The following is a 19,299-nucleotide window of genomic DNA, read 5'->3' on the forward strand; positions in this document are numbered from 1 at the left end:
TCATGACCACTGGCTGCTATCTTGTCTGCATAAACAAGAAATGATTAACTTTCCTCATTGTATAGCAGAAAGGAACAGGATCTGATGAGCTTGCAGGAAACATCTTGCTCTGCCATCTCCTACCAGCAATTTTTTGGTTTACAGTTACAACATATAAGAAAAGTAAATGAATTTGTGTCTTATAAATGTATCACCACTAAGTTTTTTAGGAAAACAATGCAGAGTTCAAGATAATAGGTTACAACTTCATCAAGCATCACGTTTGTGGTCTAAAGGTGAATGCCATCATCTAGCAATGACTACAAATAGGAATGTGGGATTGAGCACTATATTTTACCAGACTGTACTTTTGTGGATTCTTCAGTCAAAAATGTACTGTAGTTTTAAAATGCAACTTTGTATTAAGGCATGTTTATGGATTGCCTTCAAATGATTGAAAATTCATGTCAGGGGCACAAAGCAAAGCTGGTAAACTGGAAGCAGACAAACTCTTAGCTATTTAAGAAATGGAAGAGGTTGCCCTTACAAAACTGACCAGAGCAGCAGCAAAGAGCAGCACTAGAAAATAACTGAAGAGCTCCAAGACGAAAGAAACAATTTTGATTTGGGCAACCCAAAATGTCTGTCTACTCATCCCTCCCAATCATATGCAGGCAACATAGCCAAGTTAGTGTTTCTTCGCTTTGCTCCAGAAAATCAGCCAAAATTATTTAGTAAAATAATATTTTTTTTAAATACCCTTTTTATTGGCTAACCAAAGCTGGAAGATGTTTTTTTGGCCTCCTGATATAAAGTCGGTACTATCATATTTCTCCCAGAACCACATTCACAGGATCCACCCTTACGTTATTCAGGCTGATAAGCCAACTTCCAGAGACCCTTTGCTCTGCCTTAGATCAGTTGAACAACTGTAACGATAACAAGCACCAGTCCCCTATCCATGCCCACCTAAAAGCAGAAAACATCTTCTTTCACAACAGTTCAGTGTCCTTGGTTTTGCACTGTCGACAGAGAGGGATAAATGCACAGAGCCCCATCAGGATATCCTGTCATTCAGTTCGAAACAGTTTATTCAGCTTTGCAGTGAAAACTTTCAGCAAAGACCCTGCATTTTGGAATTTATCCTGCCTGCAGGCAAGCTTCACATGCTGTATCCTTCACTCATTTTCCTTCAGGAAGACAAGAGTCCTGTTAAACTATTTCCTTAAGAATGCAAAAGAAATAGCAACTCTAACAATCTCTTTATGTCAGAATTTTACTTCTCATGTCTGGAGTGCTCTGAAGGAAAAAAAAATCAAATTCTTCACAATGGAAAACAATCCAATTGTTTTATTCTTTTTGGCTTTTTTGACTGCAGCGAAAATGTGTTTGACATCACAAGTCTCAGATGAGGTAAGAAGCAGCTTTCTATTTAAGTAACGAATTATTATATGCCTGTATTACACTATAGGACTGGGGGTTGTTTTACTGTTATAAAGAGAATAGTTATCTTAGAGAAGTACCTTGTAGAAGAAAAACCCACTTTAACAGTCACTGGTGCACATGACACTGAATTATAAACTCAGAGCTCTGTAATTCAGTCCTCTGAAACAACAGAAATACTCTTGTTTATTCCACAGGAGAATTTGGCTCAAAGGATATGCCATGAGTACACTGAAAAAGTCTCTAAAAATGGCAAACCTGGCAATAGACTGTAGCTGACACATTCATCAAAAGCAACAAAAGAAAACATTTAGCATTTCTGACAAGTTAGAAGCAGAAAGCAAAAAAATTTCCATAGTGAAAATTATCCACTCTACTAACCACAAAGAGGAAAAGCTATTTCAGATAGGTGGGAAAAAATCTAGGGAATTGAGCTATTGGAAGCAATTGTATGAAGTTAAAAGCTGGAGATTTGTAGACTTTGAGGGAAGTGGTACACTTGTCATGTACAAATCCTATGGATCTGTGGAATTTCACAAAATCTGTTTTCACCACCCTCGTAGAGAGGCAGAAATTTTGGGTTACAAATCTGAACCAGGAGTTCGACAGTGAGATATTCACTTGTTTAAACTGTCTCACAATAGGAGGCTTTAAATTCCTGTGTTCTGGAAAAAAAAATACTTGTGAAATAGGAAACAAAAGGACAGGGAGAAATTGGGAGGGGTGGACAAAGCCACTCAGAGAGGTTAGTTTGTTTGTTTGTTTTAAATGGAAAAAAAATACTTTGAAGAGTACAAACCGTTACTGGGAAATGTGTTAAACAGCTCTGTCTCTAAAAAAACCCTAGCCACTAACAAAACACTTTCCTTTCATTTTCCTTAACATCAAAAAGGGGAAATGAGGAAATGAGAGAAAGTGGAAATCATCCCACCAGTGTAAAACAAGCAGATTTTTATAGCTGATAGTAGGGAAAGGATATAACCTATTTTTATTTAGATTTTACATTTTCAAAATGTCTTTGAATTTTCTTGTTCCAAAAATGAAATTTTGTGGGATGTCATTTTCATGGCAACTGCTGCAGTGAGATAATTTCAGCTGCTCCTACCAACAGCTTTTTCACCTCTGAAGGTTAGTATCCTACAAGCCCAGCAGTTTATCCAGAGTCTTAATGGCTTATCCCAAGCACCTGCAAGGAGCAGGGCTTCAGTAGCATACTTGGTTAAAGACTCAGCAAAATCAGCCAACACTCTGAGTTTATGATTCTTCAACATTAACAGTACCGATTTGACTTGGTGGAAATTCTCAGAGGAGTGAGGGTGCCCAGACTGCGGATTTGTGCTGTGTTGGTTCTTGCTCTGGTGCATGAGCCATCTCCCATTAAGGATGGGTTGTTAAGGTGGCTGCACTGGTGCTGAGCACCAGGGTTTTGAAAAGCCTGAAGTGTTCAAAACTTCCCTCGTGTTGGTGCCTCATAAGGTGGTTTGGGGTGGGAAGAAAGGTGCAGAGATGCTCTGGTTTGAGTTTTTGGTAGCCACCTTGGACCTGAAGCCCAAAGAGCCAGGTCAGACCAGTGCCCATCAGCATTAGGCTTTGCTGAGAAGGGAGAGAAGCTACTCCCAGCACGGCACTGCTCGCCACTGCTTTGACAAGTGTCTGATTGAGGTGTATCCACATTTTACCCTCATCTGGAAAATGGTCTCATTTTTATTTCAAAGGCACCTGAAATGCATTTGCGCAACAGTAAGAGGTTTCACTACCCAAAGACTTGAATGTTACTCAAATCAGATTTCAACAGTACATTTATAAAGACCAAAATTTGACAACTAAATAGGTGTTGAAATGTACTTATAACTGGGTGACGACTATTAAGTGGAATCCCTCGGAGCTCATGCAAGTTAATCTTCTTATCAGTGTCTGTGATACATTCCCACAATCTTCACTACCGAAATAAATATGCTGCTGTCACAAACAGTGAAGGAAGAATAACAAGGGGAGAAACCTCTGGGACGTGGGCTTCATGCAGGACTACCAGACTGTAGCACATATAGCAATCCTGCCCAAGGTGCTGGTGTACTCAGTCAGGCCAACCGTGAGCTTCTGCAATGAGGCTGCAACACCCCACGTGTGCCAAGAAGGTCCAGTACTACCTGGCCAGCACAGGGTTGCACATGCACATGTGTTGCTTGGGAATCCCTGGACAGAACTACTGGAGGATATCCATTGAGTAACACATGACAGCACTGCAACAGGCCCCATCCTTTGAAGTGATGGCTTGGAATAGACCCTGGATAGCAAATCACCCAAAGATCCTGCTGTGACACTGCTGCACAAAGGGTTAATGATTGATTTTGCCAAGTTGGGGGACAAACATGTCCTTGTAGGGAGAGCGAACAAGTCCCATTCATGTGCACTGGAGTTGTCCAGACAGGCTGGGTCTGAGGCTCCCCATCCAGGAGGGCTATTGCCAAACTGGACAGGCTCCAGAGGAGAGCTGGGGAATGACTCAAGAACTGGGAAATCGGAGTTATTGCAGAGAATTCCAGAAATGTTATTTATTTAGGTGCACAAAGAAAACATACTTTGATCTCAGACTGTAAGTGTTCATAGGAAGGGAGTAGTAAACTTGGCAATAGAACAGGTTCTTACCAGTGATGCAAACTACAGAAGAGCAATAGCTGGAGACTGAAGCAAAACCAGAACAGACAGATTATGAGAGAAGCAACATACCACGGTTTGTTTCTCCACAAGTGACCATTGCCAAATGAAATGAATACTTTCTAAAAGATCTTTTTGTTCAAACTAAGTTTCATGCAAGAACCTCCATTATTCTGTGTTACGCTCTTCTGGTATAATTGTCCTTCTGGCATTATAATCTGTGAAACTACTTCAGAAGTCCATAGAAAAGTATTAACATATTGAAATATTTTCAAATGGATGATGCTGCTAGAACTGGCACCTACATACATGCACGCACACACACACAGTCGACAGGTACAGTTTTTCGAGATAAACCTTAAGCATTTCCTCACGTTGGCCTGGCAATGATTCAGAAGTTGTCTTAATTGACTACTTGGCTGCTTAATTGAAGTCCCATTCAGAGAGTTCACTTCAATTCTATTGTGTCAGACAGGAAGCATGTCATGGTCGATATTGCTTGAGTGAGTTAAGACCACCTAAATGGGTCTATACTTAGAGCACAGTGGATAAATCATTATCTTGGAATAGAAAATGGAGCAATTCACAATACTTCCTCTCCAAGAATGATGATTTCGTTCATTACTATATGTTGTTTTTTAAAGATCATATTTTGCATTAGATCTTTTCTCACCCTTTGTGAATTATGAACTTACTTTTGCAAACACTCAGAAAGAAGACAAAGCCAACATTAGATAGAGTTCAGCAAAGACTTTTTGCTTTAAAATACCTCAACTGTTTTAGGAGTAGGAAATAGGCACTATTTTTGGTATATAGTCATTTTCAAATCTATGATTTTACAATCACAAAATACAATGTCACTGCTGCAACAACATCCTAAACCTTTTCTCCCTTTTGCCACCTTCTCAAGGCATTTGTCAGATTTGCATTCTTGAAACTGGGACCTCCACAACAAGGGGTACAAGCCCTTGGCAGTTTATCTGGAGGACTATGGCCAGGTTTCCCAAGCTGGACTGCTTCATTCTGTGGCTTTCTCTAGGTAAAAAAAAAAAAAAAATGAGCCTGCACTTCTCAATGTGCTCTAGTGGGGTCAGGCCCTTAACTTCTGCCAGATTTCAACGCAAAACTAGACATCATTCTTTTGCGTCGATTTAAAAATATCAGGTGTAGTCCTTTAGTTCGGTACAGTGGTGCTGATAATATGAAACTTGCCTTTTGATATGACCAAAGACTTGCGTTGTCCTCTGTGTGCATGGAGCCACAAGCAACTTCCTTCACACCTTATGTTTAGTTTTGCCATTGAATGGAGAAGGCACTTGCCAGCACTTGTCATTCTCCATCTTGCCTTGGGTTTGTGAAACAACTTCAGAACTAAACGTTGATGCTGTCCTGGTAACCCGTCTTTTAAACCTGCTGCACTTAGGATTTGTTGAGAAAGTATTCCCAGGAGAACTAAGTCACTTAGAAGGGTTTATCCTGCAGTGGTTAGACATATTTTGTGCAAAAAAAGACTACTGCTAAGCCCTAATATGTGGTCTATTACTTCGTTTACCTCTAGAGCCGGGAGCTCCTGCTGAACAGACAGAGCTTGTGTCTGTGAGTGAGAATAAAGACGAGTTAATTCTGTCATTTTTCAGCAATCACACTGGGGGTGGAATTAAACCAATGCAGAGAATTTTTTCCTTATTTTTAATTCATCTTTTCCTCTTACAGATGAGGAAGCAGTGTGACCAAAAGCTGCTCCTTCGAATGAAAACTGAATGTGTACCTTGCTCTTTAAACCTCGAAACTCGGTGCCCTGCTGGTTACACCAAAATTACTAATGGGACTGGGATACCAGACTGCAGGTATCCCTTCTGTTCGAGCGTTTTACCATGAATATTGTTCTCCATGAAATACAGAATGTTCATTCTTACTACAAATGTTCTATTAGAATGCAATTTTCTTAGGGAACGTTTACCTTTGGCTTCACTAACTCCAGAACTCAAGCTTCGCTCAGAGAATTTAAGCCCAAAGTTAATGAGCAAATAATATGAGGGGTATGAGGAAAATAAACATTGCTGTCAATGGCCTAACAGATTTTCTTTTGAACAATATCAGAAAATCACTTCCTTTTTTATTCTGCATACTTGATATTAATGATATATAAATATCATTCATATCATATAATATAAAAAACAGATGGGAGGTGAGCAAAAGGCAGGAAAAAATATCTGAAAAAAAATTTGAAGTCTTTCTTTCAGATTAAAAAAAGAAAAGCAGTATTTTAGGGAAAATGTAAATAACTATTTTAAACTTACTTAGCCTTTAAAAGATCCTTGATATTAAATATTTCTTAAAATGCTATTTCAAATTAAAAATTAGAGAAAACTGCTGTATTTAAGTTGCATAAATGAAAATATATATATACTATGGAAAAGAAACTGTCCCAAGGATCTTTATAGACCTAGGTTCTCCTTCCCCTCTACTCTGCCCTGGTGAGACCTCATCTGGAATATTGTGTCCAGTTCTGGGCCCCTCAGTTCCAGAAGGACAGGGAACTGCTGGAGAGAGTCCAGCGCAGGGCAACAAAGATGATTAAGGGAGTGGAGCATCTCCCTTATGAGGAAAGGCTGAGGGAGCTGGGTCTCTTTAGCTTGGAGAAGAAGAGACTGAGGGGTGACCTCATCAATGTTTATAAATATATAAAGGGTGGGTGTCACGAGGATGGAGCCAGGCTCTTCTCGGTGACAACCAACAGTAAGACAAGGGGTAATGGGTTCAAGCTGGAACACAAGAGGTTCCACTTAAATTTGAGAAGAAACTTCTCAGTGAGGGTGACGGAACACTGGAACAGGCTGCCCAGGGAGGTTGTGGATTCTCCTTCTCTGGAGACATTCAAAACCCGCCTGGACGCCTCCCTGTGTAACCTCATCTGGGTGTTCCTGCTCTGGCAGGGGGATTGGACTAGATGATCTTTCGAGGTCCCTTCCAATCCCTAACGTACTGTGATTCTGTGATTCTGTGTGAAATGTGCAATGTATGTTTTAATGAAGAAAAAACAGATCAGTACAACTAAGCTTAAAGTGCTCTTATCTGACAGCAAAAGGAGAAAAAGGTTAAGAATTTCATTTTTCCCCGCAGGAGACTTTTAAGTCCTTTAAAGCAGTTCCAACTTCTTTTCCTCAGGTATTATCTAGAAATTAAAACACACACACTTTCTTTTCCGGGATGTCGGCATCATTGCTTGAAGGAATTTGAACAACCTGAGTGCTGCCAGGGGCACTGGGGCCCAGACTGCATGGGTAAGCTCAGTTTTGTTTGTTTGTTTGTTTTCACAGAGTTTGAGTAGAAGTAAAGCAGTGATTTTTCTTGTTCACAGAACTATTTCCACGAGAAGTTTGTTCCTCAGAGCTTACTATAGGAGTAGAAATAAACAGCAGTTTTCAGGCAAAACACAGAGGATTTGGAGAAAAATGCATGTTCAAAGTTTCATTTAAAAAGAAAGAATAATAGAAAACCTCCAAAAACTCAGGGAACCTGTTTGGGTTTGAGATTTTCAAAAGAAATCGTTTCAGTGAATCCCTGCAAAATGACTTTTTACTTGGGAGGATCCCCACAATGGATTTTAAATTTAAAGTTTTCCAACCACAACTTTCAATGTTTCGGTTTAGGTCAAAAATACCCTCACCTGAGCCTGAAATAACTTCCAAATCTCTTTAATTCTTTACCTTTTGATGCAAAGAGGGTCTTTTCTTTCAGCCCAAATTGAAAGATTTTTTCCCTCCAAGTTTTTTGAACTGCCAGTGAATGCTAAAGGCCTTTACTGAAGCAGGGGTAATCAGGAGTGCCTCTCCTCCTGCTGCCCCTTCTCCAGTAAAGGCCTTTCAGCATCTTCACACAAATGCATCAAACCTCAGGCCGCTGAGGTGGGCATCAAGACCTGCAGAGGAACTTTTCCCACCCAGACAGAGCATTTCCTCCTTTAGTTAATGGGGTCAATGCCTGGTTCAATGTCTGTGAAGTACTTTTGTCCACAAAATTGATTTTAAAAAAATTATTTTAACATGGTCTGAGCTATGATGTAGATACCAATAATTTATCTGCAAAAGCAAAATAGTCAAACCCCAACTCACAGATACTTCTATAGAAAAGACAGATGAATATCCAGGTACATAGTGTGTGGTCCTGTCTTCTTCTGAAGATGACCATTTGTGTGGTGATTTACCATTTTTCCACCAAATGCAGCATCAGTGCCCAGTAGGAGGAAGGCAACATTACATGTGACTGTCATCCCATGTTTCAGGGTATTCTGGGAGGCCACAGAAGGGGCATTGGTGTTTAGGTTGGATATTAGAAAAAGGTTCTTCCCCCAGAGGGTGGTGGACACTGGAACAGGCTCCCCAGGGAGGTGTCACGGCCCCAAGCCTGACAGTGTTCAAGAAGAGACTGGACAAGCCCTCAGACACATGGTGTGAACTGCGGGGTTGTCATATGCAGGGACAGGAGTTGGACTCAATGATCCTTGTGGGTCCCTTCCAACTCAGGACATTCTGTGATTTTATGATAGAGGGGGACAGAGCTCGCTGCTCTCAAGCCAGGCCCCTGCCTACACTGCTGCAGGCAGGAGGCTGCAGAGGTGAAGAAGCCATCTCTTCCTTTAGACAAACTTCCTGGCCCCAAAATGCAAAGAAATCAAGGTCTCAGCATTGTTTCTGCTGTAATTTGGAGGAAGAAAATAGTTCTTTGCATTATCTCAATCTCTCTAAGAACATATGATGTGCCTTGAAGTGTTTGGAGGAAAGCAGGTTCTTCCTGAGGCCAAAAAAAATCCCTGACTAGGGGTTACTCGACACTAAGCATCTGATAGTAATGACAAAATTAGGTCTTAAATAGCACTCTGACTTCCTTAAAAGATAGTGCATTCTGAAATACACAGTGCGAGTGGAAGATGTTTTGTCCCCTTCCATCCCCATAAAGCACCCTGAGACAACAAGCTGCACGCCCATCTCTCTGTAAAAAGACATCAAGGAAAAAGGGGAAAGTACTGCATGGAAAAGGTCCGAGGGAAAAGAGCACAGCCTTTTAACACTGCCAGTATCATCCAGCCACAGATGTCAAAGCTGGTGGAGCTCAGATGCCCCAGATGTGTAACTGATGGGCATCAGTGGGAGCTACTCCCTACCCCAGCTCAGCCTTCTACTCTGGGCAAATATTTGGACAGCTCCAAAAAAATGCCTGGGTACAAACTGAAAGGTGCATGGTATGAACAACTGAGTAGAAGGCACTGTAAGAATAAAGGAAAAAAGTGAAAATTGAAAAAAAAAAAAAGCCAAGAGGAAAGATAATAAGCATAATTCTATCAAATTATGTGGTCCAAAATACATCTATGCAAGTTCTACCCCCTGCTTCAGCCTGCAAGGTGTCACATGAAGAGAAGTAATCCAAGCGTCTGCATTTGAAAACATGTAGGAAGTGCTGAATTAAACTCTATGAGCCAAAAAAGAGCTGATAGATTTCAACTCTTTTTGCCTAGGTATAAAGATTTGGCCTTCAGTCTCTGACAGCTGTAGGAACTAAGCAGAAACATCTCTTTCTTACTACTTTTCGAGAAAAACATCCCCAACAAAAGCAAAGGTCTCCCTTCTGCCCAGCACCAGGCTCGTGCCAGCATCGCTCTGGTGTCCCAGCGCTGCCTCTTACGGCCCTGCTGGCTGGGGGAAGTGCTTTATCTGCCTGACCAAACTCCCACAACAATATGGCAATTTTGCTGAACTTCTGATAAACTGTCCCTTGGTAGTGGTATCAAAACAAGAGACAAGAGGCAGTGAAGACAAGGGGGAGTGTAATGAATATCAGCTGCAAAAAAAAACCCCGTTTTGTCAGTAATTTTAAAGCACCCTTTCTTAGAAATTATACCATAAACTCTAACTATTTTCTATCTTTGCATATTAAATAAAATCACAGTGCAGTTAAATTTGTTTCCATTCAGACCAAATATTAAACAGTTTCCACCAGTGTCAGTCCTAAAGATGAGATTTAGCTATCACACAGTACCCAGAAAACAAGATTTGCTTAAAACCAGTTTAAAGATTAAAGTATATGCATCTATTACTTTACCTGATTTCCAGTTATTTCATCTCAACTCTTAATAAAGCTTTTTTGTTTCAGTATATATTAAATAAACTGCACTAAAATGTTCATCTTTAAATTTCTTGGGTTTTTTAATGAGAAGCTCACTTAGATCCAACAGACCTCAAAAACTCATCATTAAGGAATACTGACAAATTGATATAAATCCAAAGCCCTCACTAAAATTAGGTGTATACATATACACATCCATTTATTTGCTCATCACTCTACGAAATCAAATTAATTTTCATGAAAACTTCCATATCACCTGAACACCCTAAACCAGGATTAAGTTACTCAGTGGGAGCACACTAGCTGACACACAACAAACTGAGACTCTTTACAAGCAATAAATCTACCAGTAAGGTACAGCAGAAAACCTATGAGGGCATTTCGAATTTGCAACATTTAAATACCACCTGCATCAGGATTGTGATTCCTAATGAGAAGGGACTTAGTAAATCATTTCCACAGAGAGGCTTCACAACTATAAAAAATAAGTGTATCTCTTACAGGGGAAAAAAATACAGAACAATCTGACTAAAAACATGCATTTCCTTCTACTAAAAATTTGAATATTGAAAAATTTCAGTCAAAAAGTTAAATTATTTTGATTTGGAAATGCAGTTATTGTTTCTTAGCCTCTCCTGCCGTCTGGGGTTTTTGATCAGACCCTGTCTCACCTGGTGTATCACTGCCTGTAATCATGTTCGAGCACCAGAGGATCTAAAGAGTGTAGTACCTCATTGGTAGACTTGTTTTACTAGTGTCCACAGCCCATTGGGCAGAAATGGGTTATGAGATACCCAAATTTCAATTTCCAGGATCATTGGAATCAAATATCACTGTCTTACGGAAGGTAGCAGGTAAAATGAAAAACTTTCCACAAAAAAGTAAATGCAATTTGTGGGGAAAATAAAAAGGCTTATTTAAACTCTAACGTCGAATATAATTCTGATAGCAAATTCTCAATTGGAGTTGTGTTAACAAATAGAAGAAGAGGTCAAGCAAACTCATACAAAAAAAGTAATAGTTTAGAGTGTCTGCAGAAAGAAGTGGATCAGCAGGGACAAAATCAATACGGTACTTTAGAATAAGAAAACTATTTTTTGTACTATCTATTGATTATAGTCACTAGCTTAAGTTCCAGTACTAGAGAAGGTGCTGGTCTCTACTGAAGCCAAGATTCTCACGAGAAGACTTGGGCAGCTGCAAAATAGCAGCAGTGACTGGAGGTCCTTATGTGGCCCAAAACCCTGCAGCCTCTGGGGTCGTCACCCCCAATGTCCAAGGGCAGCAGAAGGGTCAGAGCGAGCCGACTGATGGCTTTAACACTGTCATTTCTAGCCTGCCCAGGAGGAGCTGCATCACCGTGCAACAGGAGAGGACGCTGCTCCCAGGGTATAAACGGGGATGGAACGTGCACCTGTCAGGTACGTCCCTTCTTTTAAATGAAAAAATATAACAATAGCGTGTAAGCTCTGCTGAGAAATAATGCATGTTATGTTGTATTAATACATTAAAGAAAGTATTTCAGAAATAGCAGAGATGACCTTCTTGGTGTTCATTTTCGGCTTGGTTTGTGCTAATCTTCACACTATTATTTCTACAGACTTGAACATGTTTGAGTGATATTATTAAGGAACTCTTCTATCTCGTCTCCCTGAAACAGGTGGTTTGAGTTCCTTGTTTTTTTAAGAGTGCGCTATTACTTATGACTTTTTGCCCTAATTATGAAGGATTTATACTTGGGTCTAATACTCTCAGTACAACGTTCCTTTGCTGAGAATGCAATGTGCAGTGCTTAATAACTCAAACACATCTTTTCTGCTTCCCCCTCTACTGGTTAATCTTTCCATTACATCAAAAGCACATCTGGGGACATGTAAAAAAGACACAGAGTGAGAAGTAGTCAGAAAATACATCTTAAGTAACTGTAAGAATGATTTGGGCATTAGGCTTGATCACTGTTTTTTATTGTTAACTTGACATTCAGAACATCTGATTTGAGTTGAAGTCTAAGGACTAAAAATTTAAAATTTTTAAAAAAAGGGACAGGGAGAGGAAAAAAAAAATCATTCAAAAGACAATGTTTTCTAGATCGCAGTAGTTTTATTTTATTTATAATTTACAGAAAGGCTTTGGTGGGACAGCCTGTGAAAAATGTGCTGAAGATAATTTATTTGGTCCTCACTGCACATCAGGTAAGTTCGAGGTTTCTTAACTGGAGTGGGGATGAGGGTGAGTGAAAGCTGTATTCAGACACTACCAAATCCCAGTGAAATGGGTAGAGGGTCTAAAGGTTTCCAATCAGGAGCTGCTGTCTGCTTCAGGGAACACAATGGGGAAAGTATAATAAATAGGCAGCGACTCAATTCCTCATTCACAGTGGGGCTCGATTCAGCTCAGGACTGTACAGACTAGCACAACAAAAAAATCTTGATCTTATCTTAAATATCTTTGTTATAGGCAACAGTCAAATAAATTAAGGATTAGAATCATCTGTGTGCTCCTGCAGGTATGCATCCCTGATAGCCAGTTACCATGTTATCCACTTTTCACTCTAAATCATGCATTAGCATTTATTTTCTCTAAATACAGGAGGTTGATATGGTACTTAAAATATTGGGCGGGAACATACAAATGCGTAATTTGTAGTGGCTTACAGCTTTTTGATACACTTTTTAAACACATCTAAAAACTGGAGCTTCTGTATTAAGGCACAAAATACTCATGTGGTATTTAAATCAGTATATCTGACTTTAAAAAGGCCATTCCAAATCAGGCCAAAAGTCATAGCTTAGCATCCCATATTGGAGATCCATCTTGCATAAATCATCTACCTTGCCTCTGAGGCCAATTCTGCTTTTGCTCTCCACAATATCCTGTGCCAAGGAGCTCCATAATTTGGTCAAAAGTGTGGAAAAAAAAAATTGTTTAGTTTTCATTTTGGGCTGGTAGATACTTCCATTGGCCATACTTCTATTAGGAGAAACAGGACATTGAGAGAGGGACCAGAGCTATGTGCGCTATTTAAAATGTGTATGGATCACAAGTGTACATTTGTATATTTTTCAGTTTTGCCTGTTTCTTAGTGATTTCTAGTATTTTATTTACCTTCCTGAGCCCTGCTGAGCATTAAACAAAAACATCAGAAAGCTGCCTAAAAAAATGTATTAAGAAATGTCTCTTTCTTAAGTGGTAATAGTTGTTTATCTGTAACTAAAAATCTTTTTGTTCCCTCAAGATCTACATAAATTTACTTATGAAAAGTCACGAATGGCCTCACTTCAAACGATCTGTATTGGCCTTTCTATGCTCATCCTACACCACTGCTGACTCAAAGGCCCTTTTTTTCCACCAGTTGTCCACTGGATGCCAGTGTTGATACACAGAAACGTAACTGAGCCAACATTTTCATGAAAATAGGGTACTTGAATAAATTCAATATTGTAAATGTAATTATTTTGCAAGCAGCTACCAGAGGACTCAACAGCATATTAATTTAAGCAACATTTTACACTTCAGCTTTCAGATATTTGAGCTTCTCCAAGTTTTCCAAACACCTATAAATACTGTGCATTTGTGACTAACTGCTTTTCAGCAATATCTCAGATGTTCCTGGTCTTTATATTAGGACCAGTAACATAGGTAGAATGTTACTAAGTAATTAGTGTAGGTGATTTGCGTGAACACAGGATGTATTTGTAAAGGGAAGAAGACATGCTACATCACTGCAGCTTAAACATGAAGTCACCAATACAAGTCTGTACATCTTAGAGGCTTTTCCAATTGTAACTGTAAAGGACCTTTTTTAAAAGCGTCATTACCATAATTGACACAGTTATAAGCATAAAGCTTTTTAAGTATACTTAAGGCTTCCAAAACCACTTATAAAAGGGTCTCATAGCTGCCTGGACTCTGAATACAGCATCTTGTGTTCATATTGTCACAAGGTTTATAATCAGAAATGACAGAATATAGGAACAGGACCAGAAAAAAGCCTGAGACCTACACAGTGATTAATTATCCTTTTAACTAAATAAATTCTGTTTAGAAGGAAAAAAAACACAGTCACAAAACTCATCTCTTCTGAAGGTGTTTGAGATGCAAACAGAATTAAAGGAAAAATGAGGAATTTTAACAGTTATAAAAATGGTCTCTGATACAAATTATATTCAATTTTGGCTCAAGACTGTATGTCAAATTTCACAAGTTTTATGGTATTAGCAGCTAGTCAGTTTGGTGTTTATAGCGTGTGTCCTGAAGATTTTCACGCCCCAGGCTATTAACAACCTGCAAAAATCAGTATGTTATTTACTGATGTATGCAAGTGTTGAATATTGATTGTCTCATTAATGGAAGCTTATAGATTCAGAAACTCAGGTCAAAGCTTGGTTTGGCGAAAGCTGTTGGCCGGGACACTATCTGCTACAGGTAACCACTGACGGTGTCTTTCCAGAAACCATTATTATTCAGTAAAACCAATCCATCTCTCCATATAGTTTGCAACTGCGTTCATGGAGTATGCAACAGTGGAATTACAGGGGATGGAAGTTGTGCTTGCTTGTCTGGATACAAAGGGCTCAGCTGTGATCAGCGTAAGTAGATTGCTTTGTATATAAGGTATATTCAACAGCTCTGATACAGTTACCACTGGTGAGGATAAATGTAAAATTAGTCTTGGGTTAGTTACTTCAGGGCAGCCAAACATGCATTGAACTTCAAACCCTGTGTGTAAGCTCCCATAAGCATCATCACCTCTTTAATCACCAGAAAATTGATGACAGCAATGTGATCAGTGGTCCCTAGATCAGGCCTACTTTGAATTAGTATACTGCAAAATGCAATGCCTCCGGTCACAACAAACACACACAACTTAACCTCTCACCTTCTGTTCCTCAGCGATAGCTGAATGTGAGGCCTTGCGGTGCCCTGCGAACTCCAGATGCACTGTCTCAGGAGAGGATGGAAGACAACTGCAATGCACATGTCTGCCCAGCTACCACGGGAATGGTACACAATGTGAACGTGAGTAATTTCCACGTCCACCGAGTTCTTTGTATACAACATCATTGGTATTATAGTACAGATACTGAGTATGCTTTTGAAACAAATCCCACCATCTAATTGTTCTTTGGTTCACATCCCAAAGCAGCCTCGTGCACAAACTAGGTTGCTTCAGGATGAAACTAAACCCTAAAATGTGCTCCAGAAGCACATCAGTCCTATTGCTAACACACTTCAGTCCATGCAAGTAGACTAAAGCTAACAAAACTCCTGTGAAATACATAGCGTGGATACTAGGTCATCAGTGCTTACAAATCCGTTCCCATCACACCCCTCTACTTGCTAAAGTTCTACCTCATAGTTTACTTCCATAAAAATCAACAACAGCAATCAAGGGCTTATATTTCTTGAATACCCATCATGTGGTTGTTCAGCTTCATCACTAAGCATAAACTCTACAGACAAGTGAAGCTCATTTTAGCTTTCCTATTTTTCATGAAACAAACCTAATTATATCTCAGCTAGAGGTAAAGGTCTACCTTAAAGTTGTCTTTAGGAACTCCTCAACTTGTCACTGAATGTTCAAATTAACTATATTACAAGAGTCCAGGCTTTCTTACTTACAGTATGTATTACAGTACCAGCTCTTCCTTCAAGACCAATTGCAATGAAAAGAATGGTTGTATCTGATACTGGAAGCACTATTTAGTAAATGTTGGCTTGGATTGGGCCACAATTACAATATTTCTTATCCTGCCTGGGAACATGTTTATTCAATCCTCTTAGTCCTAACTAGGGTGTCATCCTCTCTGAATAGGTTTGAACACCATCCAAGAGCAAGACATCAGAAAGTCACTCTTGAGGGAATGTGTTGATCTTTTAGTAGGCAGCACAGGCAAGCAAGAGACAAATTGCAGCAACCAGCAGAGAAGGATGCTAGTATCCCTACCTCTCTTGGGTTTTGTATTGATGCAGTCTGTGTGGATGTAGCTCCTTTGTCCCAGTGTCTTTAGATACTGGCATCATCTGTGGCTTAAACCAGAGCCTTTTACTTTTGATGGTGTGGGAAGTGGAGGACAAGGAGCTCCAGCACAGCTAAATACGTGAGGATAGCAGTGGCTGCACCAGACTCTGCTTAGAGGTGGCAGGTTATGGTCGATTTGAGCATGTGAATATGTGTCTACATGTGCGATTTCTCATCGGAGCACAAGAAAAGGCTCGAAAGGGTGAAGCTGAGCATTGCCAACTCTCTCAGTCCCAGATAAGGGGGAGAAAAGGGAGGAGGAGAGGAGAAGGCAGTGAGCAGCACCGCCTTTTAAGTGAGTCCAGGGCCTGCCAACTTCCAGCTACAACGTGTGCTTGACCACAGCCTTAAACTGGACACAAAGGTGTCAGAAGGCATTCTGCAAGCACTGCTGGACTATGAACAAGGACAAACAATGTCATTACTTTGGCAAAAAGGGCTCATGGAAATGACTAGCGAGCTTCCAGTCCAGTCCTGAAACTACAGCAGTGCGGAAGACTCAACCAAAGCACTTGCTGGCCAGTTTTCCATATATGTGAACAGATGACATTATATTGTTTAATTACCGGAAGGAAGACAATGAAGGCCTGTTGTATTAAGAAATATTTTCCAACTGATCTAACACATGCTTAAAGCTTGTCCAGACCTCATATCACCTGCCTGACCTTCTCTAGTTAAAATCCACCAGAGAACAGGGAAATAGTTGTGATATTTTAATGAGGACATTACATGTTTTTATCTGTTTAGAACTCAATTTGCCAAGTTAAGAGATCATTTCTCTTCAGAAACAAACAGTTGGTTGCTACGTTAGTATAAACACATTCCTCCCTTCTGTCTTCATGCTGCCACAATACTTCAGACTTGGCTGTTATGAGAAGTTTAGTCTACCCGGGCTTTGTTTGGCATGGAGATGCTCTGGCAAATCCTCATCTTCAGTTTCAGAACTGTGGGGCAATAGTTCATTTATTTCTTTTTTCACAAGCTATCAACCCATGCTCCAAAGAGGTCTGCGATCCTAATGCTGACTGCATTTACCTCGGACCAAATCAACACAAATGTACCTGCCGAGAAGGTTACAGAGGGGATGGTCAAGTCTGCTTACCCATAGACCCCTGCCAAGCAACATATGGGAACTGCCCTGCCCAGTCTACCATTTGCATATATGATGGCCCAGGAAAGGTTAGTGTTGAACAAGTGCCCCAGACGTTTCCTATGTCAGCTGCCTATGAAGGAATAAAAAGAAACCATGAGGGTACAGAAACAGACCTCAGGGAGGCCAAGTTGTACCCCTTGCTTCGGCATAAGCCCTGCTGGTGACCAGGAGTGGGCCCCTTTACCTCTCCCTCTATGCATCTATGTGGTGCTTTCCCCTCGTTCTTTTTTCTAGAATATTCTGGCTCAGATTTGCCTCCCCAATATGAAGGCACCGAAATGAAGCATCTCCCAGTTAAATTTTCTCTCTCTGACTGCGGGGGGCTTGTAGGACCAGTAGGCTCCTTACACAGGTACCACAGATGAATGCCTACAGTGAATTTATTTGGGAAAGAAGTAAAATGGGTCTTTAAGGGCTACCAATGAAAGGGACCATATAAAGACTGCATATTATTCGCGCTGTTGGGCACTGGCTCAGGTTTCTCTGTGTAAAACTCTTGCCAATGAGAAAATGAGACTTCAGAAGAGGTTGCCTATTTTGCCTGGACAGTGTGAAGAGCCCAAAAGAGAGTCAGTTATCCAGGGTCATCCTGCAGTTCATGTTCATATAAGTGCTGATATGCTTCGCTCATTAATAATATATGTTGGCACTCATTTTGGGAGGCAGAGCACTGTGGGAACAGAGGCAAAATATCTGAGTTGCCCACACTAATTTTAAATGTTTTCTGGTCACAGAAATGAATCTAAAGGGCTTTATCTGAAGCAAATGTATTTGAGAGTCAGCAGTTTTTTGGGGTGGATAAAACCTAGAATGGAGTTGTATAAATAGAGATAAGCTTTATACTTGCATCTGAACTCATCAAGTGATTAACTAAGGTTTTGGAAGCTCACTGTCTCTAGACCCTAGTTCTAGAAAGTATACTGAAATCCACAATTTGTGCATGTCTAATTTTTCTCCCTCCTCTCCCATGCTTCTGATTTAGTCCCACTGTGAATGCAAGGAGCATTACACAAACTTTGTACCTGGGAAAGGATGCAGCATGACTGACATCTGCAAAACAAACAACACCTGCCATAAAAAAGCTAAATGCTCGATGGTTGCGCCAGGACAGATTGCGTGAGTTTTTTTGCTTATTAAAGCTTTCATCCAGTTTCTCCCGCCTCCCCCTAGTGAACAGGCTACTAAAACAAATCCAGTGGATGAGCGCCTCTTGAAGTTATCATTAATGGTTTCTTTATCAAAGACAAATTACAAGATTTAATGGGGTTAGGGTCAACCAATTAGCATAGTGTTTGATTTCATCAGTCCTATTGCCAATACCTACCAAGTTTTGTTTTTATAGCACTCAGAGGTCATTTCCACACTAGTAAATAAAAAGGACCAGGACCTCTTTTCTGTTCTTGAGGGCAAGCAGCATGGCCTGGCTCACAGCTAAAGTTTCTTCTTCCAAAAGAGAGTAACTGATTTTTGGCAGCAGTCCCTGGCACACGCTGTCTCTTCAGCTGTGCTTGGGCACTGCCTGGGAAAATGCTACTTGGCGTGGGCCAGAAACATGCCAGGCAGCATGCTAAAAATTAATCAGCATTAATTATCCTGGGACAGCACTGGAGCCCTGGCTCTTTTTAGTATACTAGTACTAGGAAATCTGACCCCCACGCTGTGAAAACAACACCAACCTCGGCAGACTCCTCAAAACCTCTAGACAAGCACGTGGGAAACTGCAAAACCTCTGGCAGAATTCGTTTTCCTGTACAGAAATTTGCTACACAGGTGTTAGGAGGAAAGACAGTTTTAACACTAAACTTAAAGCTGTCTTAAACCAAACAATCTGGATTACATGTTTCTATAGTCCAATGATGGCTAGTACTGGGTTTAAAGAGGTGTCCCTGAAATGTTAGTTTTCAGGAGCTGAGAGTTTGAATGT

The 19,299-nt window shown here is 40.3% G+C and overlaps 1 protein-coding gene across 1 annotated transcript in view; it reads left to right on the plus strand.

Moving 5' to 3' along the window:
* The first annotated feature begins 1,308 nt into the window (after positions 1-1,308).
* STAB2 (stabilin 2) overlaps positions 1,309-19,299 on the plus strand; it is an 86,205-nt gene continuing 68,214 nt past the window's right edge. The window contains exons 1-9 of the mRNA XM_065629739.1: positions 1,309-1,392; positions 5,791-5,924; positions 7,246-7,361; positions 11,536-11,621; positions 12,323-12,392; positions 14,694-14,789; positions 15,094-15,219; positions 17,205-17,401; positions 18,358-18,491. Coding sequence (XP_065485811.1) covers positions 1,309-1,392; positions 5,791-5,924; positions 7,246-7,361; positions 11,536-11,621; positions 12,323-12,392; positions 14,694-14,789; positions 15,094-15,219; positions 17,205-17,401; positions 18,358-18,491 — 1,043 coding nt within the window. The remainder of the gene's footprint in view (positions 1,393-5,790; positions 5,925-7,245; positions 7,362-11,535; positions 11,622-12,322; positions 12,393-14,693; positions 14,790-15,093; positions 15,220-17,204; positions 17,402-18,357; positions 18,492-19,299) is intronic.

The sequence above is a fragment of the Caloenas nicobarica genome, chromosome 1 (assembly GCF_036013445.1).
Source record: "Caloenas nicobarica isolate bCalNic1 chromosome 1, bCalNic1.hap1, whole genome shotgun sequence".
Lineage (NCBI taxonomy): Eukaryota > Metazoa > Chordata > Aves > Columbiformes > Columbidae > Caloenas > Caloenas nicobarica.